General features: G+C 27.3%; 1 protein-coding gene across 1 annotated transcript; it reads right to left on the reverse strand.

Annotated features, from left to right (window-relative positions):
• Positions 1-1,261: 1,261 nt before the first annotated feature.
• Positions 1,262-3,481, reverse strand: LOC111290958 (transcription factor PRE6-like). Its single transcript, XM_022882478.2, has 2 exons — positions 2,537-3,481; positions 1,262-1,697 (listed from the first exon to the last, which is right to left on the reverse strand). Exons 1-2 carry the CDS (start codon positions 2,663-2,665, stop codon positions 1,548-1,550), a joined length of 279 nt encoding a protein of 92 aa, XP_022738213.1. The 5' UTR covers positions 2,666-3,481; the 3' UTR covers positions 1,262-1,547.
• Positions 3,482-22,726: the final 19,245 nt, after the last annotated feature.

The raw sequence follows: 22,726 nt of genomic DNA on the forward strand, positions 1-22,726 counted from the left end.
CAAATAGATCATGGAAAATAGAGAGAAACCAAACTTTTAAAAGATCGAACAAGATATTGGGACTCATTTTGGTCGGTCATTCTGCAAATAAAGGTTATATACATGCATGCTACCTGCCCTATGCAAGTTGCTTTATGTATTTGAGGGGTGTTCACTTCTTCATGTTAATTGGATATACTATGTATATCGTTGAGTACACAATTAATTAAATATATGTTTGCCCATCTTCTATATATGTATAAGGAAAAAAAAGTTGAGCCCATATATAGAGAATAATGCATCTATGGCGATAGTGATAAATTCAAGTTATCAAGTCTTGAAAGATAAAATTTTGCAAAATAAAACATTGATACAAAATAATTCTAGCTGATTACTACTAAGAAATAAGAAGTTCTTCAATTTTGCTTATGAATAACTCCCGTCTTGTTTTTCTTCTCTATATATCTTGTTATCCTTTAGTCTCATATATACTTTTTCTTTTTATATAAGAGGTTATAATCTAATAAAAATATTTCAAGTAGTGCGATTTAAATCTCAAACTTGTGAAACTCTTCATAATAAATTGCGTTAATACTCAAGGTGGTGTCTCATGTATACTTCACTAATCATAAATTCCTACTAAACTATAATTAATTAAGGAGAGCCTGTTGCTAAATTAATATTTAGAAAGGCTTTATATATTTATATTTTGTTTTCCTATTTTATAGGATCTTGTTCCTCTAGTCCATTTCTACATCTTTCTCATTCATTATTTGTAATTGTAATTAATCTTTTTTTTTTTTTCATGAGAGAGTTCCAGGATTGGCAATTGATTTCACAACATCAAAATATCTTTAAACTGTTAATTAAGACTAACTAACTAATTGCTTGTGGTTAAGATTTTGGCTTTTAATATATCTATAGAGAGTACAAACACTGCTGAATATATATATATATATATATATATATATATATATATTAACACTTACCCCTATTTGATCCAAAGAGTTTCGCTATATATATATATGTATGTATGTATGTATATATATATATATATATGTATGTATGTATGTATATATATGTATGTATGTATGTATGTATGTATGCTTTGGTTCTGTCCTAGGAGTAGTTTAATATCTTGAAATTGGTGAATTCATCACATTTGCACGTTGAGAGAGGCTTGATGGGTGGATCAAGATCAGTCCTCTTATTATATTATTCGATTCCCTGAATTAATATAACTTTTTTATATAAAAGAGATTGTAATTTGGAGATAACAAAAAAAATTTGTAAGTGTTAGAATTTGAATATCAAATTCATTAAATGTCACTTTTTAAAAGCAAGTACGTGAATTAACTGAATTAAATTTTAAATTATAAATTAACACAGCTTTGCACAAAGATTTTTTATTCATTGAACTTCAACTAGGATTTTATCTAGCTAGGTAGTAACAAAGCCCTAAAAAAGGGATAAATTAGATAGAAATGCAAAGGGATAGCATAAAGACAAATTAAAGCACCCTATTACAAAAAGTAGTAGTGAACCCTAATATGAATATGCAAACTGATCTATTGCATAAGCAAACTACGGATTATGGCAGCTTGGGCATTGTCAGTTGTTGCTAGTAGCTCTGATAGCCTCTCACTAAGATCATCAACCTCTCTGTGCAAACTTCTAATGTAGTTGCAAGTCTCTTGTAACACTTTGGCAGCTGAAACCTGTCAACAATAATTATAATAATTAGAACTCATTATAAGCTGTAATTTAGCAAAACAATCCAAAACAGCTGCTGCCATGGGTTTTCCTTTCTTATTATTACTAAAGTGGAGGGAAAATATTTTTTATTAACTCATATCACAGAGAAGACTCTATGATGCACTACTCAAAAGAAAAAGAAAGACTCAGTCTTTCTTTAGTAGATAATTTCAGGAACTAACGAAAATATTTCATGAACAAAATTCACTTCTCCACATTAAACTTTAATCACAAGCTCGATTAATATAAAATTCTGTTTCTAAGTATTATGCTTCATTTGAATGACTGATGAAAAAGAATTTCCATCATATCATCATTTCATTTTATCATTGGATCCTTAAGTATTCGGTCCAAAAACGATGTAATATCGTGAAAAAAAAAAAAGATTTTCACTGACTGTCTAAACGAAGCCTAATATAATTAACAAAATCGCACATCCTACTCTTGTATAGTTATTATCTTCAAGATTATATTGTTCTTGCAAAATGGCATAAGAAACTCCAAATTTAATAACTTATCCATTCTTCCTTTTCTCCATTATAAATAAAAATCAAATATATGCGTGGAAAACTGTCTATATATACAGATATACCAAAATTAAGTAATATTCTTCAGTCACCTCCACACCCCTAATTTTCATTTCGTTTCTTTTTTTTTTTTTTTCTATTAACTATTGCTATGTATAGGTATAAAACAAGGTTGAAAACCCTGTTTCATGACCTTAATAATATTAATTGAATGAAATTATACATCTAAGTTACAAAGAAAAAACCCAAGTAGAAGGGAAGTTGAAAATATATACCTTATCAGAGTGCCTGTTACGAATCTCAGGGAGAAGTTGCTGCAATTTGGCGACAAGATCATTGATCTGATCATCAGTTATTCTTGAACCTCCTGATTGCCTTGATGATCTTGACCTTCTGCTCGACATCTTCTTAATTAGGATATATATTATAGCTAGGAATTGAAGAAGAAGAAGAAGAAGAAGAAAAGCTACTTAATTTGTTAGCTAGGGTGCAAATGCAAAGTAAGAGATATTAGTATGTATATAAAACAACTTAAAAAAAGATGAGCTGAGGAACACAAACGAGTGGTGGTGAGGGAGACAAGTTGTGGAGGAAGAGATATAGTGGTATGCTTTGAACTTTGAAGAAACAAGAGAGCGAAGAAGAAATAGACTCAAACTCAACCCGAGGGAAGGCTGAAAGCTAGTGGAGAGGAGACATTTCGCATGGGAGAAGGAGTTGCAAAAGCCTTGTATTTAAATAGGGTTTTGGAGAGAGAAAAAAAAAAAAGAATCAACTCTCCTTGGATACGCCACACTGTCTTTCTTTAGGTCTGTTCCCAATTTGCTTCAACTTATAATTTTGATCTAACAATTGTTCTGATCTGATCTTTCTCTCTTTCAACCAAAGAGAGAGAGAGAGAGAGAGAGAGAGAGAGGTGCTTGGTTTTAGGGCAGCCGATCAATGTTTGTCAGGGACTCTGAGTCCTCACGCAATACCACGTAATTGTATTTTAATATTTTCATCACTGTTAAAACTAGCTAGCTAGCTAGTTTTCTCGTGTCGAAAAGAGCAAAATAGAAACAATTAAGCCAATCACTTACGGATAAGCTAATCACTTACGGATCATTAATTATGATTATGTAATTTAATATAGTTTATTTTGATGTTATTTTATAAAAGTTTGAACATAGATACAATGGATGGGTCTTTCATTATTTTGAGTATCAAATGAACGTTATTTTGGGTATCGAATTTCCTTTAATAGTTAATTCTTTTATAATTTTAAATACAATATTGTTTACATCGAATTGTTTACGAGGAATAAAATTTTGATAACACAAAAAAGAAAAATCGATTAAATATAAAAGTCAGGAGTTATCATGGTGTTTATGTTCCTACGTTCAAATTAGAGTTCAATCTAGAAAAGGAAATGAGAATAAAAGCTTAAAAGTCGAGTATGCTAGATAGATTGAAAATACTTGGATTGGGTTATTTATACTTGTGTGATGGGAAACTTTGGACCTAAATAGCCTTAGGGGACTAGGATTGATTTCATAGGCTTGAGTTGAGCTGTCAATTGACTATTCATTCAGAGCATAACAAGTCAACATCTTGAGGCACTAGCTATAAATTGTTGAGGTGGTCGACTTGACATGGACCTCCCGATTTCAAGCTAGTCTGACATATCAGCTCGGTCGAAATGACCAAAATGCACACATTTGTCAGCTGACTTATATTCTAGAAGAAAATATCTATTTTGCTCACTAGATACTAAAATGCTCTTAACGTTCTATTCTTAATGGACTAACGAGGATAAGATTGGTCGATCTATTATCGTTTAGACAGAGCTGCAAATTGAATGTGATTTTTTAGTTTTCATGGAGTCATCTAAACAAAATATTTGAACGACTGTCCCGACTTCATTATTTCTAACTCATCATATAGGGTGATGTCGACATGGATGAGATTGTATCATTATTTGAGTATGAGATGACACGACCGATGTATGTTTGTATGTGATCGTGGATGTGATACTCATAGTTGTAGATACGTAATTTTGTCCTATCAGTTCAAGCTTATTCGATCAAAAACACATGATTTGAGCATTTTGATTTAAGCTAGTTTAAGTGTTCTAATTGGACTCATTTGGATTTTGTTTTGGATTATTTGTTTTTGAATCATTTTTGTATGGGTTAAAGCCCAATTCGATTTAATTTGGATCAATTTGATTTTAAGGCCCAAATTTATTTATTTATATATATATATTCTTAGATTTAATTACTTTTATTAATCCATAAATTACAAAAAAATAAAAAAAGGTAAAATATTGAAAAAAATGCAAGGTAAGAATGGATGGTCGAATTTCGGTTGCCAGAGTTTTTCCCTTTTGCTTTCCTTCTACCCTAAAATCAGCACTGCTAAGTTCTATTTCCAGCTATCCCTTGTCTTTACCTATATTTTATCCTTATTCACTTTCAATATGAATTTAGCAAAGACACTTAGCCCCAAATGTAGTATGCTACATCTCTTGAAATATAGCAATAGTTGTTGCAACAATACTAAAAAAGCACCAGTGCTTAACAAATACTTGATCTCATATGAGGAGGAGAAAAATTTTTTTCCTCAGAAACCATTCAACTAAGAAAAAACTCCAAGCCAAATAAACCTAATGGCAACCACCCTAGCCTACAGTCACCACCTATGAAACACCAAAGCCCTGATAGTCACCAAGTCAGAACCCTCCATATCACTCACCATTCAACCACCCTATGATCAATCCCTGATAGCTGAACACCAACCCATCCCTGACTTCCCCTATTTCCAACCTTTACCCACTATTACCTAGAACTAAGATCGTACGAAACACCACCCATCTCCAGCCTTTGCATGCACTCGACCCATAACATCTAAAGGCAAACAAACCAAAACAAAAAAAAGAACCACAGTCCTTATCGATCTCGATGAAGAACCCAGCACCAAGATTGACCTTGAAAAATAATAGCAAAGATCAGTTTCGGGTTATTGAAAAAAAAAGAATTTATTTAGCAAAAAAAAAAAAAGAGAAAAGAAGAAGAGGGGCACTGACAACAAAAAGATTTGATGAAATAGAAAAAGGAAAAAAAAAAAAGAACCAATGACTGGGAGAAAGAACAGCGTTGAACCAAAAAAGAAAAAGAAAAAATTAGTTTCACCAAAAGAAAAAAGAGGTGAATGGTTGTGACTTCCCTTTGGCTTATCACTGAAGGTGAAAATGAGAAGGAGAAGGTGGAAGACATCATATATTATTTTGGGACAAATTCAATGGTGGAAAATAAATTTTTGAAAATTTAAAACTTTTAGCTTTAGGCTCAAATCTGAAGTTTTTAGGGCCATTTTAGGAAAAATAGAGATTAGATTCATGAAGAAAATGTAGAGAGGAAGCTACAAGTCAATTTTAAAAAAGAAAGGCCACCGACCGAAGGTGAACCTAGCAATAGAGTGGCTACGACAACACATCTTCACCAAAAACCAAGTTGTGGAGAGCTCTTTATATTTTCGAAAAAGATTATTTTTTTTTTAGAAAAAGAGGAAATGAATTAAAATTTTTTCGATATTTATAATTATTTTTTTAAAAGTAAGAGTTGATCGGGTCAAACTCAACCCAAAACTCGACCGATTGGCCTAAGACCCTACTTGAGCATTACTGACTTGACCTGTGACCCAGCCTCTCCAAACTCGACCTATTCCTCTAATTCAACCCACTTATTCCATTCAAGCCTGCTTCAAATCTACCAAATTAGGCTCCCTTCTTGTTTTGGATCTTATTGGATTTAAGCCTAATAGACTATTTGGTTATCTTTTTTACTTTTATTTTATTTTATTATGATGTTATATGCATTCATTTAGTATTGTACACCTTTAAAAGTAAACTTATTTGTGGATGATTAAGCTTGATAAAAAAAATTTCTCTATAATTTCCTAAATAAAAATAAATTGAAATAATTTCACACTTTTAAAATGTATTTTGAAAAGGAAATTTTAGGGATAAAATATAACAATATTTATACGAAATAATTTTTTTATTTTTTTAAAAAAATGATTTTGAAAACCTTAGACGTTGGAGAGAATTCAAAATCATATTTTAAAAAAAATTAATTCTACCTAGATGTTGGAGAATTAAAAAAATCAAAAATTAAAAAACTAGGTTAAGTTAAATTAAATTAGAATTTAAAATATAAGGTAAAAGTTTTCATAAATAAATTAAATAACAAGTAAAATTTATTCCACTTTTAATTTTAGAAAGGAAATTTTCATAAGTAAATAAAAATAAAATATGTATAAAAATTGATTACATTGGTTGTTTTAATTTTTAGCTTTCATATGCATAATTTATTTGTTTCTGTTGCATTTATATAAAATTGTCAAGGAAAAAAGAGAATTACAAAAATCAAACTTATTTCGAAAATCTGTCTAAATGTTGGAGATAATTAAAAGAGTTTGGGTTATCGATAATTCTCTTTTTTTACGCAAAAAAAAAATAAAATGCAAAAACCCTCAAAACCCTAGAACTTTAAAACCTCAAAATCTCAAAACCCTAAACCCTCAAAATTCTAAAGCCTAAATACTAGAAACCCTAAAACACAAAACCTAACAACCACGAAACCCAAGAACCTCAAAACCTTAAAATTTAAAACCCTAAAACTCCCCAACCCTAAAATCCAAAACCCTAAGATATTCAAATCCTAAAATCTAAAACCCTTAAAATTCAAAATCTTAAAACCTTAAACCTTAAATACTCAAAACCTTAAAATTCAAAACCCTAAAACCCTCAAATCCTATAACCCCAAAACTTTAAAACCTTAAAATATCGAAACCCTAAATTTGAAACCTAAAAATCCTCAAAATCCAAAACTTTAAAACCGTAAAATGCTAAAACACTAAAACATCAAACCCTAAAATTAAAACCCTAAAATCATAAAACCCTAAAACCTTGAAACTTTAAAGCGAGACCTTAAATCCTAAAAATCCATCAAGACTTTAAATTTAACCCAAATCCTAAATTCAACTTACAACCCTAAGTCATCAACCAAAAATCATTCAAACCCTAAAAATCTCGACATAAGCCCACTCTCAAAATCATTCCAAAATTCTAAAGATACGTATGAAAAACTTCATATGAAGTAATTTGTTTCCAAATATGGCCAAAAAGATTAAAAAATGTTATTCATCAAGTTTTTTTTGTACAAGTCATTAACCTTCAATAATAATGAGATTAAATAAAAAAAAATTAAAAATGAGATCTTAAATATAAATAGTCGCACATAAACTCTACTTAGAGATTGAAGAGTTCGGGTGATCTCACTATATTTAAAAAAACATTTTCAAAATTGCATTTCATCATCATACATGACATCTATTGGCATACATGCATATATTCATTATTGTTGGTACTCGTTTCGCATGTTTATACCTTTAATTATCATTTGCCAGCTAATTGTACCATCAATAGTTTTTTGCATAAACATATTTTTTAAAATGTAGTTTAAAATGTGAAATTATAAAATAAAATAAAAATAACATTTCAAAAGAAATAATTCTTAATACTCTACCTAAATGTTAGAAAGTCACTAATAATTATTTTTTACAAAAAATGTTATTTTCATTTTCAATGAATGTTATAATAAATCTTAGATGAAAAGAATTGTCTTTAAATTTTACCTTTGAAAGATTTTAAGTTAATTCTTTAATTTAAAGATTTTTTTTTTTTTGCAATGTTCTTAAATAAAAGACTAGTAACATTGATTTTTTTTCAAAAAAAAAATGAACGAAATTATTATTAAATTTCAAGTCAAAACCATTTTATCTAACCCTAAAAATAAGGCATAATTAATTGATACCAATTTTCATAAGCATTGTGGGGGTACTAATCCTTTTTTATATGAAATTAACTCCTAAACCCAATTTCGTTTTAGTAGACCAAAATTATTTTTTTTTTATAAATTTTAAATTCATTTTATCATTTTATTAAAAAGATAAATTTTTGAATGACCAATCATACTTTTAAAAAAATTGATAACAACTCTTTTATTTTTTTAATTTTAAAATTTTTTTACCTAACGATCTCAAAATTGTTATGATAGTGGTGAATATAATATACCCGGCATTTTATTAGGTCTATAACTGACATAATATTTGTAAACTTTTTATAATGAATCACATCAAGTCCAATGTAACATTGCGTGTACAACCAATGTGATCCCTGAGATTCGACGTTTGTGAATACTCTTGGATTTGCTTATCAAAGTTTTAATAAATAAATATAATTCTTAAGGTCTTAATTAAGAAAAGATAAAGCAAGAGAAAATAGATGAAAAAGAAATTAAGCAAGGGTAATTAGGTTGACTGGTCAAGTCTAAGAAACGAAGCAGCGCACACACTCACACACCATGTTCTTTGCACCGCACCACACGTGTTATCTTGGAGACCCCAAAACTCCAAGCCTTAGCGTTACACCGACCCTGTTCCAGGGCTTTTGGTTTTTATATTCTCACATCTCACTCCGCCCCCAACAAATATATACAAAGGGTTTTATAAGGTTTATCCTTTTTTTTTTTTATGATTTTGTGGTTTTCATATAGTTCCAATTCTATGCATTGTGCAGTGAATGGTGGTTAAAGCAAACCTCCAAATTCCATTCTTTTGGGCACTTAAATTCCCAATAATTAATAACTAGTTTTGAAGCTTTAAAGTTAGTTAAATGAGATCATGTTTCATGGCAAAAACAAGAAGAGAGGCTTTAAAGTCAACTCGAGGAGGTCTCCAAATCTTCAAGTGTCGAATTTTGAATTGTGGTTTTAGGTGATTTTATGTTGATTTTTCTCTACCTACATGTGTTACTAATAGATTTGTTTGTTTGTTTTGTTCATCTATTTTTTTCTATCGCATGTAAGGAATCAACCTATACCAATATAAAAACCGATAAGTTTTACACGTATTTATAACCTTTGATTTTTATTAGACCTAATAGTTAAGAAAGGTTCAACCCTCTCTTCATTAGCATTACCTTCTTTCCACGTTAAAATACAAGTTAATTAAATTTTATTTCCTTATCTCTATCTCCTTTGGTTTTGCTCAATTCTTTGATTTACTTTATATTAGTTTTTGTATTTCTTCAGCCAATTTTTAAATACCTTTTGTACATCTATTTCGACATAATTAAATCGAAATCAACAAGATGAATATTTGATGATGTGGGTTTTTTAGACTCCAGAATTTTGGTGGTTTGGGTTTTTTTTTAAATTATTTTCCCAATTAATTTAGAAAATGATTAATATGGATATGATTTTGTTTGCACCATCTACATTGTTTTTTTTTTAAGTAATTTAGAACTTGATCAAGATCAACGGATCTTGAATCTTTTTGGAATAATTATTTTTTTAAAGGGATGGATATTTTAACAGATTATGAAATAGTGTAGAAGTTAAATGTTGGGTTGTAGATGCAATTGTAAAACTTATACCGGTGTAAATGAATCATTCTCCATATTATATATAGTTGAATGTTATTTGATTATGATTCTATTGTACTTGTACATATAATCTGATCTTAAAATAAAAATAAAATAAATCAGAGTTATTAGATGAATTAGATGATGATAATCATTTTGATGCATTGAAATTTAATGCATTGTTTTTAAGATTTACCAAAAACAAAAGAAGTAATGACTTTTATTTCAAAAGAATTTTTTTTTGATAATTAAAGTTTTATTCCAAAAGAGAAGATCTAATTATTAACAAATTTGTTATTTAATTACTATAAATTAGGAATTCAAAATGCTATCTAGTAAATTCTAAAACTTGTTTTCTTCATTTATTTACATCTTTAGAAGCTATTTAAAAAAGATTGTTTGATAAATCCTTTTCCTAATCAAAGATTCTAAGAAGGTCTTTTCATAATGAAATTCCCCTTTCTCATTAAAATTGAAAAATAGTTTATTAAATGTTTTTTTTTTCCTTTTTGGCTCTTCCTAATTCTTTTGGATTAGGGCATGGGTGAGGGGATTCGTCGGTCAAGCCCTTATCATTGATAATAATTAATTTTAGAAATTCTAGGTAGGATCGAAGGATTGCTACTTTAATTAGTTGTCATTACAGGGTTAGCATATATCAACATGAATTAATTAAACTATGATCTTAAGGCAGCAGCCCCTTAATAATTTACTCTATTAACTAATCAAATATTGTTAATTATTTAATACTAAACAGGTTGGCATATTAATCACTAACGGTTTAGTATGATCTTATTGGACGAAATTATATTTACTGTGAATTTGAAAATTTTAAACTTATTATGTGAGATCGATCCCATCTTGAATAAACCTCGTTATGCTTTGCCAGTTGATTGATTTATATCTGAAAAGAAATCTTGCTTGAAAAAGATTTTCAATAAACACGTGATTGCGACTCACCAATAGTCAAAAGAAAGTAACGATTCAATTAATAAATAATTTCAAAAATGAAATTGATTTGGTTAATGCATACGTAAGTTTATGCTTTTATATATATATATATGCTCAATTATATAATTAAATACTTTTTACACTAATATTAAATGCTTTAACATTTAAAATGTGATATTTCATAAATCTAAAATTCAAATATTGATATTTATAATTTTTTTTTATCATAAGTTACAATCTTCTTTGTAACAAAAATCCAAACCCTTGTAATCAAATTCTCTAACTACTGATTGTAGTGAAGTTAAATCACGTTAAACCAGAATAAAAATAATCACTTTGGTGATTTCAAGTCGGTTCATCAATAGGCTTAATCAACCAAATAAAATCCAAAGGTACACATATAAAAATAATTATACAAAAGATTCTTTGTCAATCAATGATCAGTATAAAACAAATTAAAAGAGAAACAAAATTACTTCTTTGATGATCAGAAGCTGGTATGCTCTGATCAGTAGTCTGAGATGTTAAATATAGAGAGAGTGATAATGGAGAAGGGCGGGGGGAGAGGGAGGTGCTCAGCACGCTTCTCGGTGCACATGACCCTGATCCAATGCCCAGCGAGGACTGTGCACAAAGTCACGAGGACCCTGCACATCAGTTACAAAAAATATTAGATAAATATTAATGAATTTAGACTCAATTTTTGAGACTCCAAGAAAGATGTATAGTGATATTCTCAGCATATGCAACTCTGCACGAATTTTTGTTTATTTAATTCAATAAAATATTATATAAAATTATTAACTAATATTTCTTAAATGTAACATGCAATATTTGTTTATTTCTTGGATGTGGCAGATATTTAATTATATTATTATATTTCTGAAAGATCCCCATTTTCTCTGTCTTTTGTCTTATTTTCTTTGATCTTTTAAGTCAAGTCGGTGAAGTGAATGGAGACCTTGGATTAATTGATTTAGGGTTTACTTAATTAAGTTTTTTATTTTTAACCGTCGAAATTAACTGATTGACCAAACCGACCAAAAGAAAAAAAGATTAACATTGTTTTGATTCAATGAGTTATAAGAAATGTGGGATCCTAAGCTAAAGGACTGTAATTATAATAAATATATAGCACTTTTTTTCATTGGCAATTTTTAAAATTAGATTTTTTGATCTATGATTTTTAAAAAATAAACTTCATGTTTCATTATGTGAAGTACTACTAAAAGTTTCATTATTTTCTTACAATTTATAGGAACAGTTTGTTATGAACCATCTTCCCACATGAAATATAATTGCCTTCAAATTCCAATTCATGTGATGAACAACTTGACCCATGACATTTCCGTTTTGCTAGAATTCAAAACATTTCCTTTGTTAATGTTTCTAGAGAGGTCAATCATTTTGCCAACACCCTCGCAAAAATGAATGCGCACAGAACATCGGATTTTGTAGCGTGGCTTTAAGCTTGCTTTTTATTATCAATAATATTATTCATTTTTCAAAATTAAAAATTAAAATACATAACTTGACCCATGACAGCTCTCCTTTCCATAAATATACTTTGTAGACACCTGAAAAATATGCTAGTTTAGAATTTGAGGCTCGGATGCATGCATTTTTTAGTATCTATCCATGGCACTGAAGGTTTCTACGATCTGCAATCATATATTAGCAACAATTTGGGATGATCTCCATCAGTTTGACATGAATTATAAGTACTATTACCTTCAATTTGTAATCGCAAGTCATGACCGACTTGACTTTTTTTTATATAAGGAAATATGATTGCAAATATTAAAATTTAAAATTTAAATTTATTAAATGTTATTTTTTAAAAATTATTATATGAATTAATTAAATTAAATTTCAAATTTATCCTTTCCTAAAATAGTAAAACGAACTTTATATATGCCCAATGGAAAACCTAATTAAACAAATCATTAATCGGGTCTATAGCAATGTAGTTACGGCAGTTGAGGGAGTTAAAATAAGAGAGAAGCTTAGAAGCAAGAGAGTTGAAAAAGGAATGCACGTGTAGAGCTTTAAAGCGGCATCTTCTCTTCTGTCCGTGCATTGAAAGGAGAGATCGGAAGTATATAATAAACAAAACTTTGCAGTTGCAACATTTTGTATTGATTATTCCACCGCTGATGGATGCTGATTAGAAAACAAACAAAACTTCATTCAGACCACATAAAATGACAAGTTTCAAGGTAACAGTGCAGTCACAACTCACAAGCTTCATATATTAAAGATTTTGCTGGACTAAAGCAACAGTTTTTTATTGGTTCTACCAATTTCTAACTCTACTCATCACCATTCCTTTGCCTTTTTTTGTTTTCTTCTTCTTTCTTAAATTAACACTAAATGAATGAATGATGTCATTGGATCAAAAATGGGTAATATTTGACTATTTCTATATGTAGAAGGTTTTTAGTAAGGGAAAACAACTGAAAAATATTCGTTCACCAGACCAAAGGTCATCAACTGATCAATCCAACCAAAAATTTTTTAAATTTTGAATCGAAGCCTCAAGTTTTTATTTTTCTTAATTTTAATGTCGGGATTGTTGGGGTTTACCTTAAATCTCATAATCTTATATTAAAAGTTAAGTGAAGTTATAAGAGTTAAATTTTTTTTTGTATTCCACATCAAGAGTTTAATAAAAATATAAGAGGTTTTACCTTTATAAATAAAATATTTTTATTTTAGTTTAGTAATCCCAGATAGTTAGACACCAATAGAATAGTTAATTGAGTAAATTATTAAAAGGGTATAATTAAGTTTTGGGTTAAGTTTTGAATAAAAAATTTTATTGTGACTTTTCTCATTTCAAAAGTGTCACAATTATAAAGATTTATTTGTTAATGGATTGGATTTAGAATAGTCGTTTTAAGTTGGGTCAAAACAAATATATTTATGTATTTTTATTGTTATTTTGAGCTTGTTATTTTGTGTGTAGAGGCTGTGTATACGTGTTATTCCTCATCAAGTGGCATCAAAGCGAGGTTTGAGTTTTGAAAAATAGAAAGGTAGGCCTAAGAGATTGTAAAGCAAGTATTTCAAGATGTCTGAAGAAGTTATGTCTAGTATATCTATGGCCAAGTTTGAGATTCCGTTATTTGATGAAAAGAGTAATTTTATGTTATGTCAAAGTACAATTCAAGATTTATTAATACAATAAGGGTTGGATCAAGCATTAGAGAGTAGTAAGCCTGAAAAAATCAATGTCCAACAATAATTGAAATAGAATTCAGAAAAAAAACTATTAGTACAATTAGATTAGCGTTAACTTCAGAGATAAAATATAGTGTGTTGATTAAGAATACTTCGAAGAGTTTATGGGATAAGTTTGAGCATATTTATGCATCAAAGTTGTTGACTAATAGATTATGTTTGAAGATGGATCTGTATTCTTTGAAGATGAAAGAAAATACGAGTTTTCATAATCACTTGAATGAGTTTAATATGTTAGTTTCTCAATTGCTGGTTATTTCTATTGATGAGTTAAGAGATGAAAAGAATGCTTCAAATGTTGTTATCATATTTGCCTAAGTCCTATAGACCTTTAGTTCGAACTTTGTTGATGAGTAGGTTTACTTTAAAGTTAGATGATATAACTGTCCTGTTGCGTGAAAATGAAAGGTTCATGGGAACATAAAACTCATCAACTGAATGGAGTACATTAGTTATAGAGGGTTTTGATCGAGGAAGGATTCAAAAGATGATTGATAGATCAAGAGAAAGATCCAAGTTAAAAGATAGAGATTATAGTAATATAGAACGTTATTATTGTGGTGACAAGAGACATATTCAAGTAAGTTACTAGAAGCTGAAAAAGAATATGATTGCTTTCAAATAGGTGAATGATGAGAAAAAATCAGATAAAGAAAAGAGTAATATTGTTGCTGTTATGTCCGATGATGATGATGTTAGTTTGACAACTTGTATGGATGAGACTCAAACTTTAAAAGGTGATAAAAGTTCGGTTTTAAATTTAGCTTATACAATTTATGTCTACAATGATAAGAGTTTATTTATGAAATTGAAAGAGAATGAGAAGTATGGGGATATTATAGTTACCAATAATGAAAAAATGTAGATTCAAAGCATTGGAAGTGTTCACCTTAGATCTCATAATGGTATTATTAGGGCATTTTATCATGTAAGGTATGTACCGAGTTATAGCTACAATTTGATTATTTTTTGTGAGTTAGCTTATCGAGGTACACATACTATGGTAGTAATAATTAGTTGAAAGTGTACAAGAACGATAGTATAATTTTATAAGGAAATAGGGTCAAAAATCAGTTATTAAGATTCCTACAATAAAGGAAAAAAAGAAGGGCAAATGTGTCAATTTTGTAGATACTATTAAAGTGTTTAGAAATTCAAGTCAATGGAGGATTTGGTGGGGTTTGCCTTGAATCTCATATCCCACATCAAAAATTAAGTGAAATTATAAGAGTTTGAATTTATTTTATATTTCATATCAAGAGTTTAGTAAATGTATAAGGGGTTTTACCTTTATAAATAAGATGTTTTAGCTTTGATTTAGTAATCCTAGATAGCTAGATACCAAGAAAAGGAGATTTAAGTCAAATGAAAATTTGTGAGATTTGCTTTGAATTTCATAATCCCACATTAAAAGTTAAGTAAAATTATAAGAGTTTGAATTTATCTTGTATCTCACATCAAGAGTTTAGTAAAAGTATAAAGTTTTTTATCTTTATAAATAATGGTTTTAACTTAATAATCTCATATAGTTACATACTAAGAGAATAGTTAAGTGAGTAGACTATTAAAATAGTATAATTAGATTTTGGATTAAATTTCGTGTAAGGCTAAATGAGTAGATTATTAAAATGATGTAATTGAGTTTTGGGATAAATTTTGAATAAATAATTTTTTAGTGATTTTTCTTATTTCATAAGTTTCACAGTTATAAAGATTTAATTGTTAACAGATTATATTTGGAGTAAACTTTGAGCCAAACAAATATATTTATAAATTTTTATTTTTGTTTTGGGCTTGTTATTTTTTTTATGTATGTTGCGTGCACATATTGATTTTTCAACAAAAATATCCTCTAGACAAATATGAATTAGAAGATCATAAAGAAAAGAAGAAAATTAAATTCAACTGAACTCTTTAAACGGAAAATACATATAATTACCACCAGGTCAAATGCTCGAGTGTTCGTTACTTTAAGTTTCATATTCAAGGGCAATTAAGGGAAAGTCAAATCAAATATGGCCCACGACACGGCACAATCCAATCCATCGTGTTGTCAGTTGTCACGAGCTATATTGTTACAGTAACGGACCTTAATCCTAGTGCCCAATTGGATCAAGAATTTTTATTCATGGGCTGGCACAGCTTAACCCATGATGAGTAACGGGCTGACATGTGTTGCGATCCAACACAATACTATCCATATTCTCTTATTTTTGACTCCTTCTCATGAGCCGTTACATTCTTATTATTATTCTTTTTTAAATTGACTAATAAGTAATAAATAATGGCTCATTATTTTTTTATAATATATTAATTGATTTTTTTTTTTAATTGAGAGAGTCCAAATCATTTTATCCAAATTAAAGCTCATGATATCCCAAAACCCTTTTAACATCCAAAAAATATCGAAGTTGTTTTAACTAAAATAACAGTGAAAAACTTTCAAAAGAAATGAAAAAGAACGCTGATTTTAAAACTTTGAAATACAAACTTCTTATAACACAAGAAGTATCTAAATTTAGTAATTCGTATCATCGTATCATTGTATCATGTTAAATATTATATTTATATAATATTTTATATAAAAATTATATATCATAATTTATATTGTTATCAAAATAAAAAATATAAGTTTTTTATTTTATTAAACTTATTGATAATTTTTTTTTAATTTTAAATCATATTATTTTTATATATTTTATTCATATAATTTTTATATCGTATTTTAAATTATCAGATATATTCTTAAAAGATAATAGTGATTCATTATACATATTATTTATTATTTGTACTTGTAAAATTTTTTTTGAGTTAATAAATGTTTGTAAATTTTATTTATTCATGATAAAAAATTTCCTCATAATTTTTCCCATGATGGTAAGTATTTTAAGACTAATGGGTTATATCCAATGATAAATTATGAAAAGTTTAACCATGGATAATTTCTTAATCATCTTTTCAAATAAGTGAAAGTATCATTAAATCATGAGATGTTATCGTTGCCATAATATGATCTGTTTCCAATACTGATAAAAAGATAACTCATCCAATGATATTTAACATCCAAAAAATTACCAAATAAAATGTGTTCCACACCGACGAAGTCCAGGACCATCACAAGGAAAAAGTCCATAAATCACGTCACTCTCTTTAAAAAAATAAAATAAAATACTTTTATAGTTAATATAGATAACATATAAAAACGTGAATTAATAAAAAAAAAAATTTTTTAATATAGATTTATGTTTTCATTCTTGTTCTCATATTATAATAAATAAGAAATAAAATTTATTTGTTTACTAAAATTAAATGATAAAAGTAAATCATAAAATTGGACATTGATTTTTATTTTTTCACATATTATATCATTTTAAAGAATTTTTTAAGTAAAATTTTATTAAATTTATATTTATTTATATGTATCATATTCTGAACCCAAAGTGTAGTAGACGTCACACACTTGTAAAGTATAACCTAACAAACATGCAAAACAAAATTCATACTAAATCTTACTAAAATCAAGGCATAACAATATGTATATATATGCATGTATCTGCACATGTATGAATCTAAAAATGATTTATCAATTATATAATAGTGTTTAGACTATATTTATAAAGAATCATACAATTAATTTTAGTTATGCAAATATTGTGTATATTGTAGAAAATTTTTGTATTTTCTTAGAAATTTTTTTTTTATATTTATTAATTTTTTTTGGAATTGTTTATATATATTAATTTATCTTTCAATTAAAAATTTAATGAATTAACTTAAAATATTTACCCCATTAATTAAAAATCTTGGATCCATAATTAATTGTGGCATGATATAAAGTTTAAATTCGGGTCCAAACAACTTCGACCCACAGCCCTCTCCCCCAATATATTCTAATTACTAATGCAAATTGACAATATTTATGAAGTGGCTGACAATTTGAATATGATTGGTTCTCTTGAATCTCATATTCAGTTATTTCTCCACAGTTTTTGTTAAACCTACTCATATATCCTAATGGAATCACTCTTCGCATGGAAACATTCATATTGCTTCCTGTGAGAGATTGGCACATCAATGATGAGAAAACTTTGAGAGATCAGGCTCTGTTTTTTTTTTTTAATTTTATTTTTATTAAATAGCTTTTTTTCTATAAAATATATTTGATAAATAAAAAAATATTTTAAAAAAATATAAAAAGTGAAATAAATTTGATATTACTATATATACAATTTCTTGTAACAAAAAAAAAGATTAAAGAAAAAATAAAATATTTAATGATATTAGTTCTAATTTCAAATTTCTTAACTTTGTTTAGTAATTTTACAAAGGACCATTAAATGGATTTGAGTGGAAAGAGATAAAAAAGATTATAAATAATTCAAGATGTCAAGTAGATTTAAAACAAAAAAAAAAAGTAGTTATGAAAATAATTAATATTAATGGCTTCTAATTATAAATATATAATATATTTTTTAATTAATAACTTCAAAAAGTGTTCAAATATGAGTTAATTAACTTGTTAACTTGTAAAATACAAGTAAAAAAGTAATGGGTATTTTTTTCATAATTGAAAACTTTTTTTTTGTTTGCATATTTAGTTTATTTTTATTTTTATTTTTGAAAATTTTATTTTCATTTTCAATTATCAAATATGTTTTTACTCTTGTTTTTTATTTTTCAAGAAAAATAAAAACAAAAAAATATATCTTCTAAAGGCAAACACTATACGTATTTTAAAGTAGTTCTATTTGTATTTTTTTTTATATTATTTTCTTAACTATTTAAAAAATGTGAACATGAAATGTAAAGAGAATGTCCACGTAACATACCACATGATCTACAATGGATACAACATTAATTTTAACGGAACAATATGAAGAAAAAACTAAAATGGAATCATTTTTAACAGTTAGAGATCCAAATGAAATTGAAATGAAATGTTGGAAACAATTCAAAAGCGAAATTGAAATAAAAGGTTAGAAAATATAGATGGAATTTATTTATCCAAATCTTTTGGATACTATATCTCTTTAAATTTTTGTCACATAGAATTGGATCTGTTACTATTCAAAAGATGGGCTTCCTTTTCTGTTTCATGTGGACTGACCATTCTGGGCCAACTGAAATTCTTTCTCTAGAACATGCTCCTTTTTTCTTCCAACTTTCTAATATTTTAGCAATGAGAAAAGTTGAAACTCAGAAGGAAAATTGCCAATTTTCTTAGCAACATTATTGTCAAGAAAAACTATAATCAAATCATCAGCATGTTGCAATATTAGAGCTGACTGGCGGAAGCAAGAATCAAACTCATTTCAAGCGAGAATCAAACTAAAATCAAACTCAGAAGCAAGAATCTTTATTGGCGGAACCCTGATTAGCGATTGCAAGTGTGGCTTTGAGTTATATCATTTCAAGCCTTCATTATCGTCCTTTTTTTTCGAACAATGTTGTTTGCTTTAAATTGCCCATTCCAAGAATCATTCTTTTCTCAAAACAGATGGTTGGATAACTCAATTTCAGTTGCAAATTTTCAATTTCAATGAATTATATTCCAAATAGAACTTGATTTGAAGTCTGCTATGTCCCTTTGCTTGTTTTTCATTAGTTTTTGAAAGACTGAAGAAAAAAAAAAAAAACCACAACTGATTGTTTCAAAGAATTAATGCTGTGAGCTAGTAGGATTCAAAAATTACTGCATGGGGAATGGATTTGTACCTTTCATTTTATTTTATCGGTTCTTTAATGAAAACATGAGCAGAAGTTGGCATATCGCAAATATTTCTTTGGTAAGGACAAAAGTAGACTTTTTGAAATCTTATATTTTATTTAATTAATTTATATAATTATTTTAAAAAAATAAAATCCAATAGATTTAAAATTTAAATTACACTCTTTCTTTATTCTTATACTATTACTTTGTATTAAAAAATAATTTTTTTAATCACTTTTTCATCATCAATTAATAAAAAAATTTACAGTTTGTTATAGGAAAACTTAACAAATATTTTTTTCACTTGTCAAAAATTAGAAAAAACAAAAGAACATTACAGCTCTAGAATATATAGACTTATGAAGAAACTAAAATGATATTTCTACACCAACCTCAAATAGTCAAATACAGTTAACTGGTGGATTATGAAACTAAAATTGAAACACTTCGGTTCCGTTTAATTGACGCGTGTCCTATTTGTTTACTTTTTTTTTTCAAAAAAAATAAAAAATAAATTGAAAATAAAAAACAAAAGCAACAAATAAAAATGTTAATCAAACAAAGCTTAAATTAAACCCTTATTTTCAATTTATATTGTTGTTATCGAATTCGATGCTTTGGTTAGAAAGTTAAAGAATTTACTTTGATAGTTATGACTGCAATAATATAGTTACAAACAAAGATATATTCCATTATCGAATGATACCAAAAAAAAAAACTAGTATATTAAGTTGATATATACAGATGAGATTGATGGAATTTATGCCATGGCCAGCGAAAGAAAATTAAAACATTCTCATTCAGGATTTGCTGGCACGAGAATTAATGGTCCCCAATGATTTTTGTATTAGCTGACAATTTGGTGGTTTACTTTCAATATTCCAAAACAATAATAATCATCAACTATTATGGTCGCATTAAATCGAAATCTAATTACCTTAAATTGCCACCTTGGTTTCCATTACAGCCAGCTGTCTAACCTTTTTTTTTTTAACAGGTCGCAGCTTAAAATTATAAAAAATATATATAAATATTAAATTTTGAAATTTAAATTTATTGATAGACATTTCTTAATAAGGGTAATAAAAAAATAAAAAATTTTGAAATATCAATTAAAAATCGTAGTATTCGGTTCGATTTGAATTGATTTTTTTTATTCGATACAAATTAAATTTGGATATTAAATATATTTTATTTGGATCAAAAAATAAAAATAAAAAATCAAACATTATATATTTTTATTAGTTTATATATTTTAAGTTTTATAAAATAAAAATAATTATATATACCTAAATTTATTTAGATATATTAAAAATTATATTAAAATAATACCAAAAAAATAAAAAAATTTAATTGTTAAAATCATATGAACCGAATTGATAAAATTTTATTCAGATCATATTGATTTCAAAAAAAAAAAAAATTGATTCGAATTCAAACTAGATTTTAAAAATTTATAATACATGTATTAATTGAAATAACCAAATTAAACCATATTAACCCTACCTCTTAAAAATAACTATATAAATTAATTTAATTAAAATTTAAATTTGCTGTCTCACAAATTTTAACCTTTTATACCGTTACCCTTTAATAATTTAATGAGTAAGTAATAAATAACTAGATTAATCAGGATTTATTATATATACTAATATTCCATAACTAGGATGATAAATCATGGTTGTAACTAGCTTCTGAATTTAATTGGTAAACTACTGCAATATTTTTCCATTTCTCCATTATTTATACATTAACACTTAACAGGTAAAGACGAAAGGCAAGGTGCTAGCTCCTCCGGTCTGCTTAATCAAGCCTCATAGGATAGGTAGCCGGTTGGATGGAGGCTGATGTTTCCTAACGCTCTATTCCAAAAGAGGAAAATATATAGGCTGGGATACGGGAGGGGAGGGGACCTATACCTCTTTTTGCTACTTTTCCAACTTATAATTTTTGGTTTTCCTGTTAAAACCATAATATTGTTGGTGGATCTCAGTCTCATTGGTGGATATTCTTAATTAGAAATAGTGTCCTCGATAATTTTTGAATTATATTAAGAATATTCAATGTAATATTTAAATTTTAAAAATTTTAATATGATAAATAAATGATGAATTTGTTAATTAATATAATATTTAAAAAATTATTTATTATGCACATTGAAATTAATTATGTTAAAATTAAATACATTAATTAATAAATTCATAATTTAAATATCATATTAAAGTTTTTAAAATTTAAATATTACATCAAATATTTTATTATAATTCAATAATTATTTGGGTTGGAGAAATGGTGGACATGATTTAGAATTTTCAATTTTTAATTGTCCTAACCATGTAACATCAATGAAAGCAAAATACAGGGCTAGACAGAAAAGTTTGAAAAGGAAAATTGAATATTCAAATTCATGTTAGTTGAGTCTTGAAAACGTATTACTACGAATGCAATGGATGGTCCAAAGTAGAGCTAATTGTCTAAATTTTCTATGATATTGTTCATTGTACTTGCTTTTTTTTTTTTTAATTTGACAAAATAGGCTTCTTTTTCAAGGTTGTTTTCACCCTATCAAAATATTCAAAAGTAAAAAGGGCAAATCCTTTTTGAATTCATGCTTTAATGCTCTAGCTCTTCTTCCATGTGAAAGCACATAAATTGAAGATTTTGCTAATTAGTGCCGTTTATATTGTATTAGATAGTTCATGAGATAATTTCAATGCATTGAAAATAAATATTAAAATTTTTTTAATATGATAATCTTATTGAGTACCCAAAGTATTCCTTAACAAACCCATAAATAGTACTGAATGCCCTTTTTGTTATTACGTATTACTAAATGGCTCAATATGCATGAAGTTTAAGAAATAATTAACCACATATATAGCCAACAATTACATGAATTATTGGTAGAGTGTTAGATTATTAATTTTAATGATTAAAATTTAAAGTTTAATAATTTTAAATATAAAAAATATTAATTGTATAAAAAATTATATTTTAAATGGATATAAAAATTAAATGGTTAAAATAGTTTTTATATTTGTGGCAAAAAAATAATTTTTATATGCTTATTTTTAATAAGTAATAATTAAAAAT

Source organism: Durio zibethinus, chromosome 11, assembly GCF_047325235.1.
Source record: "Durio zibethinus cultivar Kanyao isolate XHJ-2024 chromosome 11, ASM4732523v1, whole genome shotgun sequence".
NCBI classification, from domain to species: domain Eukaryota; kingdom Viridiplantae; phylum Streptophyta; class Magnoliopsida; order Malvales; family Malvaceae; genus Durio; species Durio zibethinus.